The 23251-nt window shown below is 44.2% G+C and overlaps 1 protein-coding gene across 1 annotated transcript; it reads right to left on the bottom strand.

Annotated features, from left to right (window-relative positions):
- Nucleotides 1–1686: 1686 nt before the first annotated feature.
- On the bottom strand, nt 1687–12749 carry LOC129380115 (uncharacterized). Its single transcript, XM_055071002.2, has 6 exons — nt 11006–12749; nt 8755–8843; nt 7104–7276; nt 5859–5917; nt 2807–2872; nt 1687–1933 (listed from the first exon to the last, which is right to left on the bottom strand). The coding sequence occupies exons 2-6, from the start codon at nt 8839–8841 to the stop codon at nt 1812–1814; spliced, it is 507 nt and encodes a 168-aa protein (XP_054926977.1). The 5' UTR covers nt 8842–8843; nt 11006–12749; the 3' UTR covers nt 1687–1811.
- Nucleotides 12750–23251: the final 10502 nt, after the last annotated feature.

The following is a 23251-nucleotide window of genomic DNA, read 5'->3' as shown; positions in this document are numbered from 1 at the left end:
GGGGGGGGGGGGGGGGGACTGAGGCTCAATACGATTCACAAGATCGACGTAGCTTACTATAATGATGCAACGATGCAATTATGTTGTGCTATCTGCTCCCAGTAGACGACAGCTGTAAAGTTTTTTTTTTTTTAATAAACCAAGTGACATCAAAGTAAGTGGACGTCGACCTAAAACGATTGCACCTCCCCCGTGCATTCAGTAAGGACTTCCGAGGCCAAGCTTCCTCCTAACATTTAGAACCACGCGAAAAAGCCTGCTTATCCCGTAGAAATAAACTTCTGACACAATGTTTTCCTACCAATGGGCATTAGGTAAACATAATTGCCCCTGTGCATGATCCAGCCGTCTCCACGAAAATTCCACAATCACACAGTCATTGATGCCGTTATCCATGCGCACAGAGCACATTTGTAGGTTCCACGCTTAATGCTGTCTCCTTCCGCTTGGTTCGCTGGTATTCACGAAATAGTGAGCGACATCTCGCAGCACTTCCATTCGACTGAAACACACTGAGGAACGCAACACTATTTCCACGGTTTTTTGTTTGGTCTTCTTTCTTTTTTCTTTTTTTTTCTACCAATTAGTTTTGCGAAAATTGCTCAGTCATAAATGAGCCTGTTCCAGAAAAGGCATTGCGGCTCGTCCCTTCCTGCTGATATTACCATGCGAGTTTCATTTCAGTCTCAATAATACGCTCTGACTGCGCCGGCATAGTCGTTATACGTTACCGCAGTTGTCACGCATGAACGCGCTCACAATATCAGATAAGGGACGACGCTTGAACGTTATCGACGGCCCGTCGTAGCTTGTAGGCAGGCTCATATATGTTTGTGGCATCTTCAGGAAGCTTTCCGGTCAGAGCGCGCTAACGCATCTGGAATGTTCGGTGACACATGCAAAAAAAGCGACCAGACGCAAGCGGCTGTTATTCCACGACCGCTGGCCGTGCTTGCTGCAATTGCCACGGCCGCGTTGTTCTAATTTCTTTGAGGACGCAAGCACATATTTGCCTCATAAAGTCCTCGCCACTACCTGCCTTTCTGCTTGCCTGACAAAGCACCACCACGACTCCGTGAAGATATAATTCCGATATTACAGCATAAGACAGAAGCTCTACACTGTACCAAGGCAGGCCTTGAGAAAGACGAAAATTGTCTAGAGCCTCTTTCTGCACATTCCGAAATTTGCTTCGAGGCGTGACGTAGGCGATCCTAGAAAGTGATCCCCGAAAGGGTGGTATTCTCGTTTGTGAATACCGTTCCAGTGCTTGTAAAGGCCGATAGTAAAACACACGTGAAATGGGATGATGTACAAAACATCGCGTCTATTACGCGTGTCCAACTCTGCAGTCGCTTCGGGCGCCTGCAGGCAGCAAAAGCATGGCCTTTCATATCAACTTCTGTTGCCCATCGTTAGGGCGTAGATTTGGACACCACCTAGTCTATTGCAATGCTTTTCCCCTTCGCGTTTCGTAAGTGGTTCGAGCAGCGCTTGGTCCGTGTTATCACCAGGTTCGACCGGCTGTGAATGGTGAAGGATACAAAGAAATATAAGCGTGCGAAAGATATCAGTGCACAATTCTTGTTCTTAATTCACCTAGTGACAATGCAATGAGCCGAATGGATGGCTAATACTTCCAAATGCGGAAAGACCCAGGAAAAGAAAAAATAACATCGTGGTAAATAACGTGGAAAGACTTTATTAGTCAGTTCTTCGCTCGTACAAGTAAAACTTACATGTGTTCCCTCTACCTCTTTTAATGCTTCGTTGTTATACTTGTTATTGCCTGAGCCGCATCTTTGCATCCTTCAACGTACGTATTCCAAGTCGCACGGTTCAGGGCAGACCTGGTTGCGAAGCGCTTCGGCGTTCGTGCAGGTCTCGGCTGTGTCGTAAATCTTGAAGACTGGATCTCCATCCGCGTCGACCACTGCGCACCAACCAGAGAAAAATTAATGCCGCAGTAAATGCACCTAAAAATTAGTAATGCTGAAGCTCAATTCTAACCTCAAAACGTGCACGGACAGGATTACATAGGCGTGCTAACTTCATTATCAATTTGACTACGCAGCCACGAAAGTGCAAAGCCAGATGCGCCCCCACCTCCCAGTCATGGCAGCCCAGTGGCTATGACGTTGCAACGCTGATCTAGAGGTCGCGAGTTCGATCCGGCCGCGATGGTCGCACTTCCGTGGGCGCGAAATGCAATAACTCTCGTGCACTTGGATTTAGGCCCACGTTAAAGAACCCTGGTGGCCAAAATTAATCCGTAGTCTGCCGCTACGGCGTGCCTAATCAGATCATGGTTCTGGCACGTAAAACCCCAGAATTTTACTTTAATCTAAAGCCACATACGAATATTTAGCGCTTCTCAAAATAAACGCCGATCATCATATGAGGTGTTCCTTTTCTTTTTGGCTGCAACAAATTTTGATAAATAGCCTGTGGTGTATAACACAATTCTAGCCCTTGAGCTAAATTACTAAATGAGGGGATCGTTGTTTCTACGAGAAATCAAAATGCTTAATTGGACAATCAACATAATTACACGAATTACCTTTTTAATTATTGCTTACGCCACATATTTCTATCCACGAATTGTAGCTAGTGCATTTGCAAGGCATATCGACTTTGTATGAGTTCTGAGAAATTCGGACCTTAACGTGGCATGGTCTCCCGGCCTGCAGCGACGAAATCTCGTACTCCGAGACTATCGTGTTCGAGGTGAAACCACTGTTTCTAACGTTGGCGTAATGGTGCTACTGAGTGAGCCGAGATAACACAGTGTTTTCTTGTGACTGACCTTCCTTGAAGTAGTAGGCTTCACCCTGGTATGGAGGCTGGAGTTGGTAAAGACGCGCCTGTTTACCTAGAATATGAAAAAAATATATTGGGTCGTTCAAAAAGACAATTTTGAAATAGTGATGTAACTTTCTTGTAATCCCTGCAGCCACATATGGAGAGCAGATGGCTGGGAAACATGTCAAGCCTCGCGCGTTGCATAAATTAACACGTGACCGCAGGGAAACGGGCAATGTAAGAAGGGTGAAGAGAGTATGTAGGTAGGACATGGGAAAGAATAAAATACCGAATGTGGACGTATGGCGTACGCAAAAGATGCGCAAAGGGAAGTATTGCAGAGAGAAGCGAGGCCATAGGTGCTGGATCAAGGGCTAAGGCGAAGGTGTGCGCGAACGAAATGCGCGATGAGCACGTCTTGTACGCAAGTAAAGCCTCTTGCGATGCGGCAAGGATTCCGGACCACTCTCCGGATGACTCCACAGTAGCATGGTGCGGTGTTGTGAGCAAGAACCAGGATTTAAGCGCAGGACTTACCGAGTCCTGCGACAACGGAGGGCTAGACAGACGCTGCGCTCACATTTGCCCTAGAAGTCACGAAAACGTATTCTCATGTCAGAAGAAAAAATTATGAGGCCGTATGGCCAATGTATTATGGTTCTCGCCACTACAGAAACCTTCGGGTGTTATGGGGCGGATGTGGTCTCTTTCTTTTTCCTGAAAGCACCTCTTAGATTACTTAGACCACGGTACCAAATTAATTTTCCCGTTGCACATGAAACTATACACGCAATTGTCGTAAACGTGCTGCTGATACTAGTGTTCATCCTTCAGGATGGTGTGTCTGAAGTGATAAAAAAAAACCGTGCTCTTAATTTGAAATTGCTTTGGTTTCCCCACCGTCTGACGCGCACATAAATACCAGTGCATTTAGGGTATCTGCAGCTATAGAGGGAGTTATTTTTACTCTAGAAGACTATCTTTAGATGTTCGCGTATATACGTACGCACCCCATTACGCCTTGCGCGGGAACTGATAAACGCACAGGCAATGGTGCGCGTCACAATTTTTTTTTATAGATGTCATCTAAAAAGTCCATTACATGGCTGTGTGGTCGTATCCACAAGCATCAGAGCGTGCACCGGATGAAAAGTAGCGAAAAGGAATGATAATTAAATTCTCAAGAGAAATGAACTGGGAAGTATTTACGTCGTAAAAACAACAGCATACTGACGAAGCTCTAGATTTTCGGCGTTTTATTGTTTTAAAATATTCACGCTGATCAGCGCCTTCTGCATTCATATACTGAACATGCCAGAAAGACGTCGTCAGGTAAATTCCAACTTGAACTGCATTAACTCGGTGTACAATTCTCTTACGTTTATTATTTTTTGTATAATTGACAAATGCGGTGGCGGCTAATGCTCGCTTCATGAAGAGTTCTTGTTTTACAAATATTCTTATATGCACGGCAAAACATACACATGTACTTCCCTTGTGTCCCGTCTTGAAGCGCTGCTCTTTCTACGTAAAACATATCTGTGACACTGTTGGACGTGCAGCATACTGTACACATAACATACTGCATCTGTAGTATATGACATGCACCACTCTTCGACATTAGTCTAAACGACCGCATATACATATATATATATATATATATATATATATATATATATATATATATATATATATATATATATATATATATATATATATATATATATATATATATATATATATATATATATATATATATATATATATATATTATATATATATATATATATATATATTATATATATATGTATATATATATATAAAGGAGAAGAAAGGGGGTTAACCGAGGGGCCCTATTTTTATTAGTCATATCATCATATCATAAGAAGCCAACAAACACTGACACCAAGGACAACATAGGGGAAATTACTTGTGCTTAATAAATGGAATAATGAAACGATAAATTATTGGAAATTAAAGTGGATGAAAAAACAACTTCCCGCAGGTGGGAACCGAACCCACAAACTTCGCATTTCGCGAAGGTTGTGGGTTCGGTTCGCATTTCGCGAAGATCCCTGACTGCTTGCTACGCTTCCCGGCAACCACAGCTGTCTTGCTGATGCGCGGAGGCGAGCGCCATCTAGATGGTGTTGTTGCAAGGAACCGCTGTGTGAATGGTAGAAACACTGGGAAAGAGGTTTGTGCATCAGTTTCCACGTAAGAGAATTATGTTTTCTGGCATATTGAAATTACAATGCGACACTATCATGTCTGTAGGTTGTGTTTAGGTCGTACTTTACGATTTTGCTGACGCATTTCACTTTGAGGAATTCGAGAGTTCAGTAACGCCTCTGCTCCACGCGGATTGACGGCGTGGTTGTGGTTCGGAATGACTTTTCGCGAAACAACGTCTCATACGCCGACACTGGATCTTTTTTTGCGACACAGGACCCTTAACAATCTCGCATTAAAGATAGAAGTTATGGGACGGACTCTTCGCAGAAATTCTCTGCGCGTTGGGCATTGTACTAAGGCGCAGTGGGGCGTTCTTACGTAAGGTCCCTAGACTCACAAGGAACCTTATTTCTATACAAGGTCAAGCACGTCATGTCTTGCAATTTAACACGTTTTAAGGCTGAATAAAAATAACACTTTCTCTACAAGGTCAACAATGATGACTGAGGAAAGCTTCCCTGATTGAAATCTGCAGCGCGTCTTTTGTCTTAATACGCCATTTTCCCTCACTGGCTCATGAAAGCTTCGCGTCCGCGAATTCTCTGTGTGTGAGAGTTGCATATTTTTTCCCCTGCTATAAATACACCCATGCAAAGGAAAGAAAACCTATGGTAAATTTCTTCCCTCTTCTTGTTCGCTTTTCTAACCTCATTTTCCAGACATTTTCGCTCAAGACAAAAAAGAATTAGATAAAGATATATCAACCTAAGTCTACGTGCTCTCCCTGCCTTCCACTTTAACGTTAACCCCCGTTCCAACTAACGCTTATGGATCTTCTACTTGAGATCGGTGTAGACGTGGCTCGCGATGGCCGAACGTACCGTCGCCTGACAGAATGGCGTAGTCTCCTTGTGATTCGTACTCGGCAGAGGCATCGAACCTGCAAAGGGTTGAAATTGTTATGACATTAGCAAAAAGCTGCAAACTGACTAGACACCACTAACGAAAATTATTAACGTTGTTGTAAACATTCTCTTGGGGGCTTCTACTACAGTGTTGACTGGGATAGCCTCTCTCTCTCTTTTTCTTTCTTTTTTAAATTTCCCCAGGGTATCTGGATTCAGTTTATGATCCCTTCTCTGACTTTTGTTTATCTTTATAACAGTGCGCAAACACTGTAAATGTTGTTCCCATTAAAACAACTGAATCAACCGAGAGCATCGACGTCATTGTCGCACCTAACATTAAACCGAAATTTTTCATGTGCAGTTCTGGTTGGTAACAATCACAACTTAAGTCCTACGTCATCTTTAAAAGAAATGCGATGTTCTTATGCCGCTACGTTAAAAAGAGCAAGCACAGGATTCCATTCATCGTGAAGCTGGCTAATAGGATGGTGCCCTGCGAGTAATAGCGTAGGATACACATCTATTTGACACGCACAGAACGCAATTAAATGCCTTATCTCAGTTTGGTGAATTCAATACTGTTTTGCAATGAGGTCGAAAACAACTCAGTGTCAGAGCCTGGGATCCAGAGTCAAGTTATTCCATTAAAAATTTTTTTTTCTTCAAAACTTCAAGTAGACGCTACCTGACTATGACAACCATAGGTCAAGATTGTTTGGTGAAAATGGCAGATCGAACCCATTAGTTTTAAATGTTTTCTGGCAGTTTACGTATACACTAGAATATAAACAAACGTAACTATATTACGTATATATATTTGCTGCAAGTTCGTGTTGGTGCCATAAATTTTCTTGTCCAACGTGAAATTCTGCGGCATTGCTTATACTTGATGTCAGTGAAGCCAGGCTACCACTTCTCCCATTATATTCATCTGTTTTAGCTTCGAGGGGAGGACTTTGGTAGCGTTTGAGTTCCTAAGGCTACATCTGGCCTAGAAGGAACACCGTAGCAGGAAGGCTTTTAGGCAACTTTTGGTCATGCTCATTTGCACCAAAATATGAGCACACGTACGGACACCTTTACAATGCGCCTGGCACTAAAGGTCACCTTGTGATTGTTGTGGACATGTGACTTCCTGTTAAGCAGTAGCACACCCCGACATGGAAGCACCTATACAAGCGTCTTCGAAATGCAAAGAAAAAAACGAACGGTATCCACCTCTGGTTCTCACTGTCACCGGCAATCTGGAATGTACACACGCATTGTGCTTCGTCATCGGGCTGGTCCGAGCCTTTCCACAGGACGGTGAAGTCGCGCGATGAGGATGGCTCGAGCGTGGTGCCGTTTCGGTAGCATTGGTACGTCGTCACCTCGCCTTCACTGTGTATCCTCTGCACATATTCGAGACATCATACTTCGTATTGGTTGATTCATTTAAACACCAAATGCCCAACACTTTAACGCTCTGTGTTAGAAACATGGTGCTGGTGTAGAGTGGAGGGTCTTCGGTGTGAGAATAACCCAAAAATGTGTGGGCTGAAAGCTCGTGCTGATAGACGGGTCTTTCGAACAACGATTTGTCCTCCAATATGTTTCTTAGAATTTTTGTGACCATCACCACACTTGAAGTCAGCGTGGCTGCAGAATCAGCAAGTTAAATACGCGCTAATGTATATGTTTCTTGATGCTCTTCGGCAATTTGCTTCGCTAAGCGAGCCTCCTAGTTACCCAATTTATTTTCATGCATTACCGATGAAGGGCCGACTTTGTGGCAGTCTCAATTGACAAAATCAAGCACATTACTTTATTCAGTATCCTGCCGCAATACTACTGCGGCAACGTAACGCAGTAATAGAAAGTTTTAGTCGTATTTTGCCGTACGCTTACCACGTGGCAAGGTTTTTCCCTCTGTTGAAATGCAACTGGTGCAAGACATGCGGTTTACCGTATTACCGTATGGCAAGGAGTTCTCGGTAGGGTAACGCGGGGTGGCTAACGCTCTGTGATAAATCCGCAGCTACGCGCGGGAAATTTTGATGTCTTTATTCCCGCTGTCTCGGTAGCTGCCTCTCGCCGCAAGCGCCAAGTTGAAGTGAACACTCCGTCGGTGTTTTACCTCCCTGCGTAAAACGGTGAAACGCGCAATACACGTCAGTGCTTGCTCGTTCCCTCGCAAGACAATCACGTGATTCAAAGGTCTGCGCGGCGCCTACGTGACCGTTAGCGCCGACTGCCGTCAAGTGATCCAAATAAGCGACTGAACGCGACAACGATGAATAAGGGCTGTGTTACGTTTCCTTCAATTGTTTCCTTCAATTCTATCAAAATCTTATCACCCGTCCGAGAAAATTGTGAATACTGGCGATGCGGCTGGCGTCGTGCCAGCCAATGACGGAAGGCAAGAGTAAAGGAATTGAAAACAAGATAATCCTTACAGAATGCGGTTCCAGCGAGCCCCAGTATGGCAAGAAATGTTTCGTATATAAAACCTTCGCATGCTGCCCATATAAATACCTGCATGGCACGAGAGGAAACGTAAAGGCGCTTTTTAGCCAATAAGCCCTGCTTCTGACAGCAAGTTCCCCATTTAAAAAACGATTCGCTTTTCCGTTCACCATTAGCCGCTATATCGTTCGACTTTACTTGCACGGGAAGCTCCGAACGCGAATGCAGCGGGCCGCCCCGTGTGGGCAAGCTGCTGGTGCCTCTCTTCTTTTCTTCTTTCTTTTCGTAACACTTTCCCCCGTGCGTCTCACTGACGTCCCTACTCCTCCTTTCACCTCATTTATCCCTCTCTCTTGCTCTGTTCGTAGCAGTTGCGAGGCTAATACAGCTGGCGCAACACGCGTAGAAGGGAGTCGTTTCTTGCCTCAAAGAAATCCTCCAGATCAGTTGCCCCGACCGCCACCACGATTGCAGCAATCAGAGAAGCCACGTTGGCGTATCTCCTCAACATGGCTGCAAACAACCAAGCGACGGATCATGCACTTACATTGAGACACGTCACAGTTCTGCAGAGTTTCCCTATTTTTTTTGTAACCTGAATACGCAGCTGGCTAACTGACATATAATAGCGGAATGATCTGTTTCCCTTAAGGGCCGTTTATAGTTCGACGTAACGCCCGCGCGCGCGCGCGCTACGTTACGTCGGCGAAAACGACCCCTCTACAGTCGGGCGCACCGGCGCAGCCAACGTAACCGGCGGCTTCCGACGCGCCCCGACGGGCCCGGCGCCGATATGGCTCCTGAGCCATTTGCGCGTCGGAGTCGGCAGAACTCTCGCACCACAATGCATTGCGCGCGAAGAAAAAGGCGCCAACACGACTCCGTAGACGGCTTTTGCGGACGGCGCGCGACTTGGCGAACGTTCTGCGCATGCTCCGAAGATAATAGCCGACGGCGGACGCGTTGAAGTATAGAGGGGATGGCATCTCGGCTGGCGCAGCGCAACCGACGTAGCGTGACTGACCGCGAACGACGGTCGCCCGCGCGCCGATAACGTCGGACTTTACGTATGTGGCGCCAAAGCATTGAAAGTTTATCACTGTGGGACTACTCGCATTAACCTGTATATTAAACAAAATGAGATGACCTGATCTTCGTTCAAGGTAACATGATTATTGCACCATTTCTCCACTACATCCCCTGCAATATATATCCATTTATATGGTTGCATTTTTAGAAGTAATGTAATAATTAAGCTGTATTCTCAGAAACAATCGTAACCTAGGAGTCAAATATTGGTGGCACTTCACATTGCATTCGAAGAAAAAGAAATCTCAAAACCTAGCAATGTTCTCCGCTATGCTATATGCGTGTATGCGTCAGGTTTGAATCATCACTTTCTTTCTTTTTTTTAATTTGAACGGCTTTCCCTGCTACGTATGTGGGGATTCTAATAAAAACCCAGTGGCCCTCCTCGAGTAAAAATTGCAGTGTTGCCTTGGAAAGCTTATTGTCCATAAGCCAACGAGTCAACCTGTCTGTCTGTCCGTCTGTCCGTCTGTCCGTCCGTCCGTCCGTCCGTCCGTCCATCCGTCTGTCTGTCTGTCTGTCTGTCTGTCTGTCTGTCTGTCTGTCTGTCTGTCTGTCTGTCTGTCTGTCTGTCTGTCTGTCTGTCTGTCTGTCTGTCTGTCTGTCTGTCTGTCTGTCTGTCTGTCTGTGTCTGTTAATCAGCCCGCTAACTTGGTAGCTCTACAAATTTTCTCTTGTGGAGGCCTCGTTTCTGGACAGTCACAGGTAGTCAATGTAGATGATGAAACTACAATTGGGACAGTTCCCGGGGTACTAGGGGGTTAGACCCTAGATTCAGCTGACGGGACCACCTACTTCCTGGGGTATTTCGCTGTAATTATAGCCACCTCAGTTCCCATAGTGTCAGATTTCTCCGAACAGAAACCTTTACATGATCGGTAACTACCAATTTCTCGACGCCTGGTGCCCGTTGTACACAAAAATGTTTGCTACGTTTTCTCGAACAATAGTTCGCTGACTTATGTGAAGGATTTTGTTTTATGTGTTTTATTCGAATGCGAATACAACTAGTCCATTTCAATCGTTATGTTCGAAGTGTGGGTCATATTCCACTGAATGACATTCGCCCTATTTTAATTTCATGAAATTTAACTAAAATTGCAATACATAAAAGAAAAAGGCATACAAACGTCTGATTAATGATCACAAAAAGCTCGTGTAGAAAATTGTTATCCAAATTCTGTAACCAGCACCTCACAGTAGCGCTAATAGTTGTACAATATTTCGTCCTATCAAAACCTGTATTTCGGGATAGCAACAGCCACGAAACCTCCATCAGCCGAGTTAACGAGAACATATCAAGTGTGATATAATGTTCTGTTTCCCCTTGCCTTAAAGTAAACGTACCGTTTTAGAGTCAGCGGTAAAGTTGCGAATTTGCTATATTCACGCTTAGTTGTAAGTTTTACGATTGCTCTTTAATGTTTACCAATTCCTAGAGGCCCTAAATCAATTCTTCGTACCATTCAGCGATTGGAAATAGACTATCCATCCAAATATCAGCAAATGTTATTGAAATTAGAACAGCGGTCGCCAAACAAAAGCATTTCAGCGCTTCACTAGCGAGTGCCATTGTGTATACTCACCAAAGGTTGGAGTTGCAGTTGAGCCCAGACTAGCAGCGTCACTTTCGCCTATTTTTCATGAAGATGATTGTTGACTCCGATGTGGACAACTTTGTATCCTCAGGAAACAGCTGGGACGTTCGTACTACAGTCGGAGTGGTCTCAGAGAGTTGATGCACAGCACAGGTAAAGGAAACGCTGACACCGCGCTCGAATGACGCCGATATAGAACACGCTGCGTCAGAACCTACGCAGAGGGTGCGCTTGTTTCCGTAATTAAGGAAGTGCTTGTGGGGCATGTTTTTACCACAGCCTTCCGCAAGATTTATTGCCTGACTAGTAAAGGCAAGTAAATTGCGTGTTGGCACGCGCACTTCAGAGGGTAATTTTTGTTCTCCCAGGTGCTATATATATATATATCGACTGGCTTGGCGCTGAAGGTGAAGAAGAACAGCGTCGACTGGCCACCCAGGCGGTCGATATGCTCGGCCTGTAATTTTTGGCTGAATAAAAGTCTTATACTACTACTACTACTATATATATATATTTGTTCTAAGGCAATTTTTTGTCGATAATTATGGTAGAACGTGGTGACTATTTTGGTAAAGCCACCTGTTGCGCTCTCTAGAGCTGTAGGCCTGTCAAAACGTGGCGTTATTTATGCAGCACGAAGCACTCAAGGGGAAAAAAAAGAAAAAGAAAAACAAAGCGCACGTGCCTGTCCTTTCGCTAACCCTTTTCTTTCTTTCTTTTATATCCACACGTCAGTGCTTCACGCTGCCGAAATCACGCCATAAACTCAGAACAGCTCGCCCAAATCACTATTTTGTGAAAACATCTTTCCATGTCAAACGAGACTGCGCTCGTGCGACTGTCGCATGATTGCCTGGGTGAACCTACTCGTACACGACAGTCGAGAGGTGAGGACCAACAGGGTGATGCAGGGTGATCGGCAACTGACGGCTCACTTGCGGGTATCCCTATAGCTTTTCTCAGAACGTCCACTTCAATCTAATACCGCCGCGGCTATATAAAATAAGGGAGGTGTTTGATCGAGGCAGCAATGACTAACTTTATTACCGAACATAAACTGCATGCATATATGCACTAGAATATTTCTGCTTAAGTATTCCTCGTCGAGCTCTGTCACCTCGCGTCAAGGCAAATTTAAGTGCGTCTGACTGCAGACCCTTCCCCCTCTTGTGGCATTTACTGGTGCCACGGTCTTCTCATTAGGGCTACATGAACAGAAAACATAAATCAAGATTTCGTTCGCTCTTTTTCGCACTAATGTCACCGTGACGTTTTGCACGTCGACCAAGGCTTTGAGTTGTGTGATCTGTAATTAGCGTCATTGACAATGACCCCATTTTTTCAACGTTGTTCTCTTGACACTTAAGCACACTTCTCGTTTATTTTTTGCTTCCTTTCTGCCTCCAGAACAGATTAGTTCAACACACATCTGCTGCTCGCAAAAAGAAAAAAAAAACATACGCATGCTAGCACGAGGGACTCTTTCCGAGGACTGAATGGAGTTTTATATTCGGGAGCGGTTTCACGAGAAAACAAGAGTTTCGGCCAGGGAACTGCATTCAGTTGTAGGCTTAATTTTGTCTTCATCGCTACTTCCCACACTAGTACCTAACGAGAGAAATGTAATTCATTACTTGTATTCAATTACACTTTTAGTTATCTTGTTTTTTATTGATTACTCTCTTAATTCGGTATTAGTTGTCTTGTTTCTTTGTTGAGTACTCTCTTTATTCGGTAACGCTCATTGTAACGCTCATTACTTTTTCTTCAGTGACGACTTACATTCAACTACACACTTTATTAACGAGACAAGCTGTAACAGGCAACGCAGCGCTGAGCACTTGAATTCAGCGGTAACTATATAAAGTACAATGCCAGTGGTTCTGCCACGCAGAAGCATCTTTGAAATGTTATTTTTCAGACAGGCAGGGCGCTCAGTATTTCTTTCCTGCACCAGATATTGGACACCACCAGACAGTGGAGCCCATTTTGGAAGTTTATGCTGGGAAATCACCTATATGTGTACGGACGACATGTATTTCTTTTTTTTTTTTTGCGTGCTTTTCATTTACCCTAGGCCACCGGGAAGCGCCTTTTCCAAAGGCCCAGCAACAATGACGTGGTGCTGCACTTCAAAGAGAACCCAGACGCGAGCATAACGGCATTGTGCAACCGCATTCTATTGCGCAAGTTGTTCATAGGTTACAACACCGCACTTCCCTATAGCGCACACACAGAGCGCCAGATCGTACATAGAGCTACCAGCAACGATATCTTTCTTTGTCGCCGCTAGTTACTGCTCATGCTTTCTCAAATATAATAATTAAATATGAAAGAAAGAAGATGATCAATGGTAACTTTGAAAAGTTATTGTTACTGAAGACACACAACGTGTGAAGGGCTGCAGGAGGTGCACTGAAAGAGCCAGGTCAGCTGATCCTATTTACTTTATTTGAACGATATTAACAAAGATAGGAAGGAAGGAAACATAAAAATTAACGATTACATTTTAGTAATTGTTCAATTACTTTTGTAGATCTGTAATTGGTCAACGTATTCAATTACATTTTTGAATGAAGTACTTGTATTTGTGATCGGTTACCTTTCATCCTGTAACGTCTGCATGTCTGTCGTTTCCATACAGAGACAGAATTCAATCTTGTCTACACCAGAGAGAGAAAATGAAAGAATCTTATTGTAGTGCCATTAAAGCACCCGCTCCCCCTCCGAGAAGTTCCTAAGATCCCCGAAGTTGTGTCTTTGAAAAAGTCAAAGCTATAACTTTCGTCGGATAAACGTGCTACTCATTCTCTGTTGCAGTCAATTACACGGGAAGCTATCGCTTGTCTGACGGCGTCTTCAGTCAAAGCAATGCGCGGAAGGTTGGTGGGCGTATGGCGATTTATAGATCTCTTAGCTAAACGCATTCATCGTTCGTGGTTTGAGGCACATACATAGAGTTATCAAACTGAATTGTTCTTAAATGGTTCAAAAGCATTTACTCGGCCCTGTATTCTCAAAGAAAAAACAGAAGACAAATATTTCACTTGTGTCAACCCTACAAAATGTCGCATATCCATGCTTTAGCCAGGGACGTCGAAAGTAATTAGTCTCATGCTAGGGATATTGAAGCGATGAAACACAAAACGTATTAGACGTATAAGTGTTGTTCCCTACCCCCCCCTTCTTAAATTTTTGAGTGGTTTGCGCACCGGCCCCCACTGTGCGGATCGGGAAACCATTGGAGGTAGCAGCACTTGTAGACGTTACAGGAAAAGGAGAAACGATTACAATTACAATTACAGTACTCAAATATGTAATTGATTACAGCTACCTGTTAGTGGCCCAGGAAAAAAATGAGAGCAATTACTAAAAGGTTATTGATTTCTTTTACGTTACCTTTCTGCCAACATTTCTTCAAGATGCAGCAAATGTAATGACCTGGTTTGGTTGTTTCAGAGCATCCCCTGCAGCCCTTCACATGTGTGTTTTCACTAACAATAACTTTCCAGAGTTATCGTCGGTCATATTTCGTCGTTTCTTTTTCTTTCTTTTCCTTCTTTTTTGTGAAGACGTAAGCATAGACCGGCAGCGACAATGAAAATTCTCTGGATTAGAGCACCTGAGTGAAGGAGGGTCTCGTAACGTACGAACACCTTGCGCAAAGTGTGATTACTCAGTGTCGCGAAGCCCACGTCTGGGTCCTCTACGAAGTGCCGTGCTTCGTTATTGTCGCTGGGACTCGGAATAAGCTCTCCCAGTAGAGCCAATGAAAATCTACATAACAAAATTGTCCGTAGGTGATTTCCTGGCATCAACCGTTGATGTCGAGCCATATAGCAGCGCCGGTTCGAATAGTCAGTCAATATCTTGTCCATGAAACAAATACTGAGAGCCTAGGTGCTGACTCTATGAAAATGCACATGCGCGAGGCTGCTGTGGGTTACAACCGCGGGCGTTCTACTGCACATAGACTTGCACATAACGAATGGCATATAAATAATTACTTGTAATCAATTACATTTATTAGTAGTTCTAGTATTTCACAATTACTATTTTACTTGGTAACGCTTGCAGTAATTCTGTTATATTGTTCAGCAACCACTTACACGTAGCCGGTAAAACTAACTGACGAGACAAGCTGTACAACAGGCGACGTAGCTTTGAGCACTTAAATTTGGCGGGAACTGTATAGAGTAGAACGCCTTCGGTCAGGCCAAACATCGGCCTCGAGGACGCGCATGTTCAAGCATGCGTACCCGGGCGCTCAGTATTTGGTTCCTCGTCTTAACGCTCGGTCTATGTTGATTTCAAACAGCGATGTAATGGCTCGTTGGCGATGGTCACTTCAGACGTTGATTCCAGAAAGTCATTTGCAATTTTTTAAATTGAATTCTGGGGTGTTGAGCCACGCCGTAGCGGGGGACTCCGGATTAATTTTGACCACCAGGGGATCTTTAACGTGCCCCCAATGCCCGAGACACAATTGCTTCTTAAACTTTTCATTAGCCCTACCGGGAGCGGCTTCTCTGAGCCCCAGCAGCAACGGAGCTCAGCGCTTCATAGAGGACCCAGACGCGATCATCGCGGCATTGAGTAACCACCCTCTTTTGCGCAAGCTGTTCGTATACGTTGCAACCCCACCCTTTCCTCTATCGCGCCCATCGAACGAGTTTCCCGTGTCATTGCGTGCTTTCTCTACAAGAAAACGACGGGGGATGACCGACAATAATCCTGAAAAGCATTTGTTTGTGAAGATAATAAACTTGTAAAAGGTTGCAGAGGATGCACTGAAAGAGCCTGGCCAGGTTGTTTTATTTGCAGAATTCGTGGTTGGTAGGCAAGTAACTCGAAAGCAATTGATTATACTTTAGTGATTGCTGGATTACTTTCGTGGGGCTGTAATTAATCACTGTAATCAATTATACGTTGAACCAAGTAACTGTAATTGCAATCGGTCACTTTTTTTTCTGTAACGTGCGAAAGTCAGATGTAGTTACGCCAAATTCAAATGCTCAAAGCTACTTCGCCTCTTGCAGCTTGTCTTGCCGATGAACTAACTGATTGCGCGTAATTGGTTACCGAAGAAGTAATTCAATTAGAGTGAGTATTACCAAGTAAAGAGAGTAATTAATCAATTACAAAACTACGAACAAATGTAGTTGATTACGAGTAATGAATGACAGGCAATTCGTTAAGTACAAGTCATCTGGTTAGGATGAACTACTCTTCTTGCCAAACCAGACCACATTCCAACTATCATACTTATACTAGAAGTCAAAGCAAGCACTGTAGGATATCTATCGACCTGCAATTACCTTGCAGTACGTAGGAAGTCAGGCATGGCAACTTCAAAATTTAATTTGCATTCTTCGGGCTTATGACGTAACTCAACCTAAAGCAACGACATCACACCAAATGCTCGTACTTGTCTTTCATGTACGGCAATAATATTGCCCTGCATCGTGCATGCTAAGGGATGTAATTAAGAAAATGTCTGGCCCTCTCAATTGAGTTCAATTGAAAAATAGGAGCCGTTAACCATGAGTCAGAAAAACAGAGAAGGCAACAAGACGAACGCTGCTCGCCTTGTTGTTTCTCCACTGTCTTTCAGCCTGCAAGTTTACAAACGACCTTGCCCAGTATTTCTTCATGTTGCAGTTCACATCAGCATTGTTAGTCATTACTTATGTTGAGCTCAAGCATGCAGAGGGCTAGTTGAGTATTGCAGAACACATTCATTGTAATTACTCTAATGATAACAAGGGGAAGACGTTTCATCAATTTTCCTCAGCATAAATAATCAAACCCACTCAGACATACACAAAAAAATATTCATCTGTGCAATCGCTACCAGCTACATGGTAGAATTATAAAGAACGACAACGACGAAGCTGAGAGAAAAGGTGCGCACAATGGTAATGTCGACCACTGTTATAAGTGATAGAGTAACTTACCTTCTGGGAGTATGCACTGTGAGGCTTGACTTGCAGTGTGCACTGTAAGGCTTCGCTTGCTTCCTTATAAAGCTTGGCAAACTAACGCGGCCATGTGGCAACACCTGTGCAGCTTGTGTTGCGTAGCAATGACAAATGCCAGTACAGCAAAAATAAAGGAACTTTGCAATGTCTCTCTCTCTCTATCTCTCTGTGTGTGTGTGTGCGTGCGTGCGTGCGTTTGTGTGTGTGTGTGTGCGTGTGCGTGTGCGTGTGTGCTCGCGTGTGTGTGCGCGCGTGTGTGCGCGCGTGTGTGTGTGCGTGTGTGTGTGCGTGTGTGTGTGTGTGTGCGTGCGTTCTTTTGTTTTGTGATTAATCGAGAAACCCCCCTCCCCCTACGTGCACAGCAATAAAGTTTAGTAAGCTTCATATAAACTGCCGCAGCGCTGGCCCCTTCGAGAAGAGGCGCACTACAGGACCAGCTGATGAACACTGTCGTGGTCAAGTGGGCAGCGCGGAAATGCAGTAAGAACAATATCACGTTTAGCAGTAACTTAAAGTGCAAATATTGTGGGTATTTTCCTGAAATTCTACCCGCGGTCTTCGAGCCTATGAGTTGGCCACTTGACAGTTAGAGAACTCTAGTAGTTTATACACAATTGTCAATTGCGCACTGTTTGTCTAAAGCCCTTAGTTTATTCTTAGCAATCGTTTGCAAGTCAAGGCACTTATAATGGCTGGTGGCGGTTACCGAAACAAGGATAATGTATCAACATGTTGTATGTACCGTTCACCTACCAAGGACTAGAGAGAGAGCACGCGCAGTGTGACTGAGCGTCCCGTACCAAATAGGAGCAAATGAAGCGTCAGCGCTGCGACGCTGCGAGGGACTAGAGAAAAGCATGCGCGATTCCGTAGAATCACACAGTGACGCGACCTAAAGAGAACACTTTTAACACTGGGGGCGCTTCTCAAAGGACGCAGTGGCGCCGCTTATCCGATGTTGTCTCGCCTATAATAAATGAGGGGGGGTAAGAGAGAAGGAAGCAAGCAAGCAAGACCAACATAATAAACGCAACTTGTGCACGTGAAGCTGAACAACACACTGTATACATAAATGCGGACTGTGGCGATTGCGAGTGTGCAGCAATCCACGAGCTCGCAGGCTCGCAACGTAGTTGGTGTCACTTGTTGACTCCTCTGTTCAGTGAGAACTTGTACCACTGAAGAGGACTTCGTAGCCTATGAATTTGTACTCTCCACCTGCGTGAGAAACGAATAGAGACTTCAGGGAAGGTTGAATCCTGCCGCAAACCGTGCCCTGGTAGACGACGCGGCCGATGTAGAGTGGCTCGCCGGAGAAAGTGTAGCCGCCCTGGACTGCGTTACTCGGCACGACGCCTTCAAAACAATAGACCCAGCTGAGTGGCGCGCCATCAGAGACGACAACCTGTCAAAACAGTGGCACGATGTCACCATCTTGTCTACACATACTAGTCTGATGATGTCACGAAAGCCGTATTGTTAACCTATGCACAGCTTAAAGGACTGCTGTAGGTGAGCCCGCAACTTTTCCCAGAGTTACTCTACAACATTGCGTGCACCGCAGAAAGATGGTCAACTGGGCGATTTAGTAGGGCGCCATAGCGAGAAAAGAGAGAGAGAGAGAGTTAAAGCAGGACAGAGACGTTCATTACGCCACCATGATTCTCGTAACGTAGCCATTGTGGCTAGACACCGTAATCATACATCGCACGAAATAACCGAAGCATTTCACATCAAAAGGAAAGGAGCAACACGTGTTAACTAGCCACAATTCTACTTTGTGATAAAAGGTTTGCTTCCTTGACAACCGCTTGTCATGTTCCCAGAATAATTTCTGCCAGCCGCCTTAGCGCAGTGGTTATGGCGTTATCCAGCTGAGGTCGATGTCGTAGGTTCAACAACGGCCGCGGTGACGGAATTTCAGTGGGGAGTGAAGACGCTCATGTACTCAATGTAGGAGCAATTTAGAAACCCCAAGTCGTTGAAATTGATCCTGAGTCCTCTACTGTGGCGTGCTTCATTATAAGAACATTGTTTCTTCACGTAACACCCCGCCAATTTCTTTTATTTTCAACAAATTCTGGTCAATGTTAGGCTTTCTTGTGTCCTTTCTTTTTCTTTGCCCACCACGACTGCAATTGTTCTGTGTTTATTTCAGTAAAAGAACCGTTTGTAAGTAAGGGCTCGGGTCATCGTCTTTGTTCTTTTTTTTTTGTATCCCTGTCCCATTCGCATTCCTTTTTTTTTTCTCACTATATTACGAACGCCATAATGACCTCTGTGCAACTTGTAATAGTGGAATCTGCAGGAAGCCTTAAGTAAAATAAGACATGTTTGAATTTCATTGTCTAACCAACGTTTTCAGGCATTCAGTCTTAAATCATGTCATTTCTTAACTTACAGAAACGAGACATTTGTGAAGTTAGGATTTAAATTTTGCAACGTTGAGTTCTAAGCTTTTTTTAAAGTCTTCAATGGAGCATTTTCAAACTTCAGGGAAGAAGAGCAGCCGGCGCATCCAGCAGGCATCAACGTCTTCTGAACAGCCATGCCACAGAAATATCAAAGTGATTAGACTTCGGTGTCTCTATCAATTGAACCAGAAACGCGATTTCCTCGCGACGTCACTGCCGTGTTGACGCAAGTAGCACCATTTTGATAAAAAACTAAGAACTTAATGAGTTTCGCATGAGGTCAGGCCTCGATAACCTATCGAATCTCTCGTTCAAATGTTTACATTATTCGGGTGATACTTTACTATGAACAAAGCACTCTGCAGTACCTTCGAGCGTCAGAAAAATTCGTCTATAGCGCATAGAGTGATTGCAGTGTCGGCTCTATCCATACCATTGTGCCGTTACGCAGATTGCATTATCTAATCAAATCGCCATCTATTTTTCTGTTACCTTAATCCTGTAATGGCCAGTATCACATTTTGCAACGCTGAGTTTGGTACCTAAAAATTCTGATTTAGACGCAGAAAACGCATAGTCTGTACTACTGCTTTTTATTTTACGCTCGATGAGTTTATCAAACCATTAACTAATTGTTTATCATGCTAAGTTATTACTCAAACAATATTTATTTGCTTCTTTGCTGTACGAATTACTCTTAGGCCACAAATAAACGTGAACACGCCTTTCTGGTTATTCTCGATGTTGAACTGCGTTTGGACCTAACAGAGTTAATCTTTTTTTTTTTCGACGTGTACGTCCAAACTCAGATGCGGTGGCTAAAGGACACGTGCGCTAGGCAACCCAGGTGTAAGAGACAGTCAACGAAAGCCATGCTTACTTCGTATTCCTTGTGGGCGTGTTCGCGGCCGCCCCAGGCCACATAGCAGCAGCGGTGCGAGCGGTGACCCTTGCCTGGGAGCAGGCCGCCCTTGTGCTCGGCACGTCGTGTACGTGGAGCGCCTCGAGAACAGCCGGACGTGGAACGTGTACCGAGTACGGCGGCTCGTCTCCTCTGCTTACGCCACCGGTGACCACATTGATCGGTATGGTGCCATCGCGGCAGCGTACCCACCGAAACTGCGCTACGAGAAGAGTTGGGAAAGCAGTTAAGAATGCACTAACAAGCAATGCTGAGTAAAGCAATGAAAGCACTTGGTGCACGGTCGTGATTACGATGCGCTAAGTTTTACAATGGCAAAAAAATATATAACTAAGAAAAAGAAAGGGAACAAGCATGCAGATGGACGAAACGCAAGTTCGCCTGCGGTTCGTCCGTCTGCATCCTTATGCCCTTCTTTGTTATTTTTTTTGTCAGTGTAAAACTCAGCGCAACGTAATCATGAAGCAATATTTAGCGGACGATAAACAGAGACACTATATGACTTTTGTCTGATCTATAGGGCGTTTCCATCAAAACTCAATATAAATATTTTTGGTGGAAAGGCCGCAATTACTGGCGAATAAACTGAGTTGGTGACATGTTGAAACTGCTGAATTGGAGCCAGGCAGTCCCTCAAGATACGTCAGTTTGAGTTACGCAAATTTACGCTTTGTACAACCACAATCTGCATAACGAGCGGTGCACCATGATGGAGTGGTTCTTTTGTGCGCCGATTGGTTGGTTCTTTGGGTCATCAGAGAAATGACACAATCCACTCTTGGGAATCGGCCAACAATCGGGCGGTAACTGGGCTCAAGAACAGAAAGTAAATCTTGAGAAACAAGAGGTGGAAACAGAATAAAAAGAACTCGACATTTGATAAATTGCGAGTTGTGTTAGGTTCTGGCAGGAACCTTTCGGTTCGTCTGCTACACAAAATCACCTGCAGCAAATACCCCTTTTCACTGACAGTCTTCTTACACCACATCGCACTTCCCGCAATTTGTACAATATTCTCAGTATTTATTGTCTCTGTGGTCACACAAGTATATTTAGCACATCTGCATTGCCACGCCCCATAGTATCATGGAATAACCTTGCTGGAGATATAATGAACATTCAAGATGTTGTACGTTTTTGCAATTTTCTTTGTACGCCGTTTTTCTAGTATATATAGGAATGTATTATTGGCTAGGTATCGCTATTTATGTAGATTATACAGCTGATTCGTCCCTAAAATTGTATGATGTTTCATCTCCTATGTACATTTTATGTATTTCCTGACAAAACAAAAGTTCCTTGCTTTTCTTTCATTTCTGCTTCATGCACTTTTGACTACTCCTCATAAATATAAAAATGTAACTCTTCTTTCACACAATGGTTTGGTGTCGGAAGCCGGGAGGTACATATAAAATAAATAAATGAATAAATAATTTAGTGAGAAGTGAGAAACTAAAGAAAGGAGAAATTTAGCATCCATCTCTCGTCTCGCTCAGGAAATCTGATATTGCATCACAAATATTGATGTGCCTGAAACCGAGAACAAGTGCACGAAACAAAAGGACTACCGGAAGATTATTGTTCCGGTCCAGATTGCGAAAATGATTCCCAAGAAGTATTTTTCTTTCAGCTAAAATAAAAAAGAGACGACATTTTAAGAATAAATGTCCTAGACGCTCATATTAAAACGGCATAATAGATTACTCAAGCGGTATTTTGTGTTTGTGTATGTGTGTAGTTGTCTTGATGATGTCTCGCTTTTCGTATGGTTTTGCAAAACTAAGCGAAAGCTCTTTTTTGACATCATCTTGCTTAGAGTGACTACCTGTGAGGTGTATGCGAAATATTTGTGAACACTAGAATACAGCAGGCTATGAGGAATATGATATATTCTTATATGTCCTTCTTTATTAGTGCACGTGAGTGCCCTGAGTTTGGTTGTGAAATGTTATTCCTTCACCTATCATCGTCCTTTGTTCATTTGACAATTCAATGTTGCGGAGAAGCCGGCGACATGGTGTTCCTGTTGCCAACAAAACTCATTATGAGCACGTTAATCGAAACGCCTTCCATATTCACTGGGTATGTCCCAAATTGCCGACCAATCTACAAATCACACTTACCTGTCATGTTGCAGCTTGCCGGATGGGACCCTCCTGGCAGAGGGAAAGTTGCTATATATGAAGCTCATATGCACCGGACCTTAGGGATTGCACATGAGCGAACGATTACACAGTTTGCTCTATTGCTGATACGCTGAAAAGTCAGAATATATATCGGGCGCATGATTTTGTATTTTGTGTTCCCTGAAAGGGAGCTTATCAGCATTGTTCGTTGTCCTTCATGCCGATTGCTCGACGCCCAAGCATGATCGGTTGATGGAGTAATGGGAGTCCACGGACGTGCTCTGGGGCCCTCTAACGTAAAGCTATTCCAATAGGTTTTATTCCAATCTCGTGACGTCAAATTGCGTAACCGTCGACGCAAGCATCGGGCGGTGACCCGCAGGGTTGTCTGAACAGGCCAATCGAACGCTCCCCTCGTTTATAGGAGGGCACTTTTGTTTGCTTGAAAAACGAATAACGTTGCCTACGCTGAGCGGCTTGTCTTATCTGATTGGCTGAAAAGAGGCGAGGAGCACGCTCAAGTGGAGAGAGATTTGATAGGGCCGGCGTCTGCGATGATAGGTACCGGCGTCTGAGATTCGTCCGCTTTCCCTTACTTAGCTTGCGGTGGCTCGTCGAAAATCGCGGCGGCATGCAACGGAAGCTTAAGAATGACGCCAAAACGGATCCTCAGCAAAGAATTGTAGGCAGAATGAGGTCTTAAACGTGCCGAAAGTGCTTGAAAACGTTACACGGCCACGCAAAAACATTTAGTAAACGCAAGAACATTAGTAAACCCATGCTCTCAGGCA

This window comes from Dermacentor andersoni, chromosome 5 (assembly GCF_023375885.2).
Source record: "Dermacentor andersoni chromosome 5, qqDerAnde1_hic_scaffold, whole genome shotgun sequence".
Lineage (NCBI taxonomy): Eukaryota > Metazoa > Arthropoda > Arachnida > Ixodida > Ixodidae > Dermacentor > Dermacentor andersoni.
This window is presented reverse-complemented; position numbering and strand designations above follow the sequence as displayed.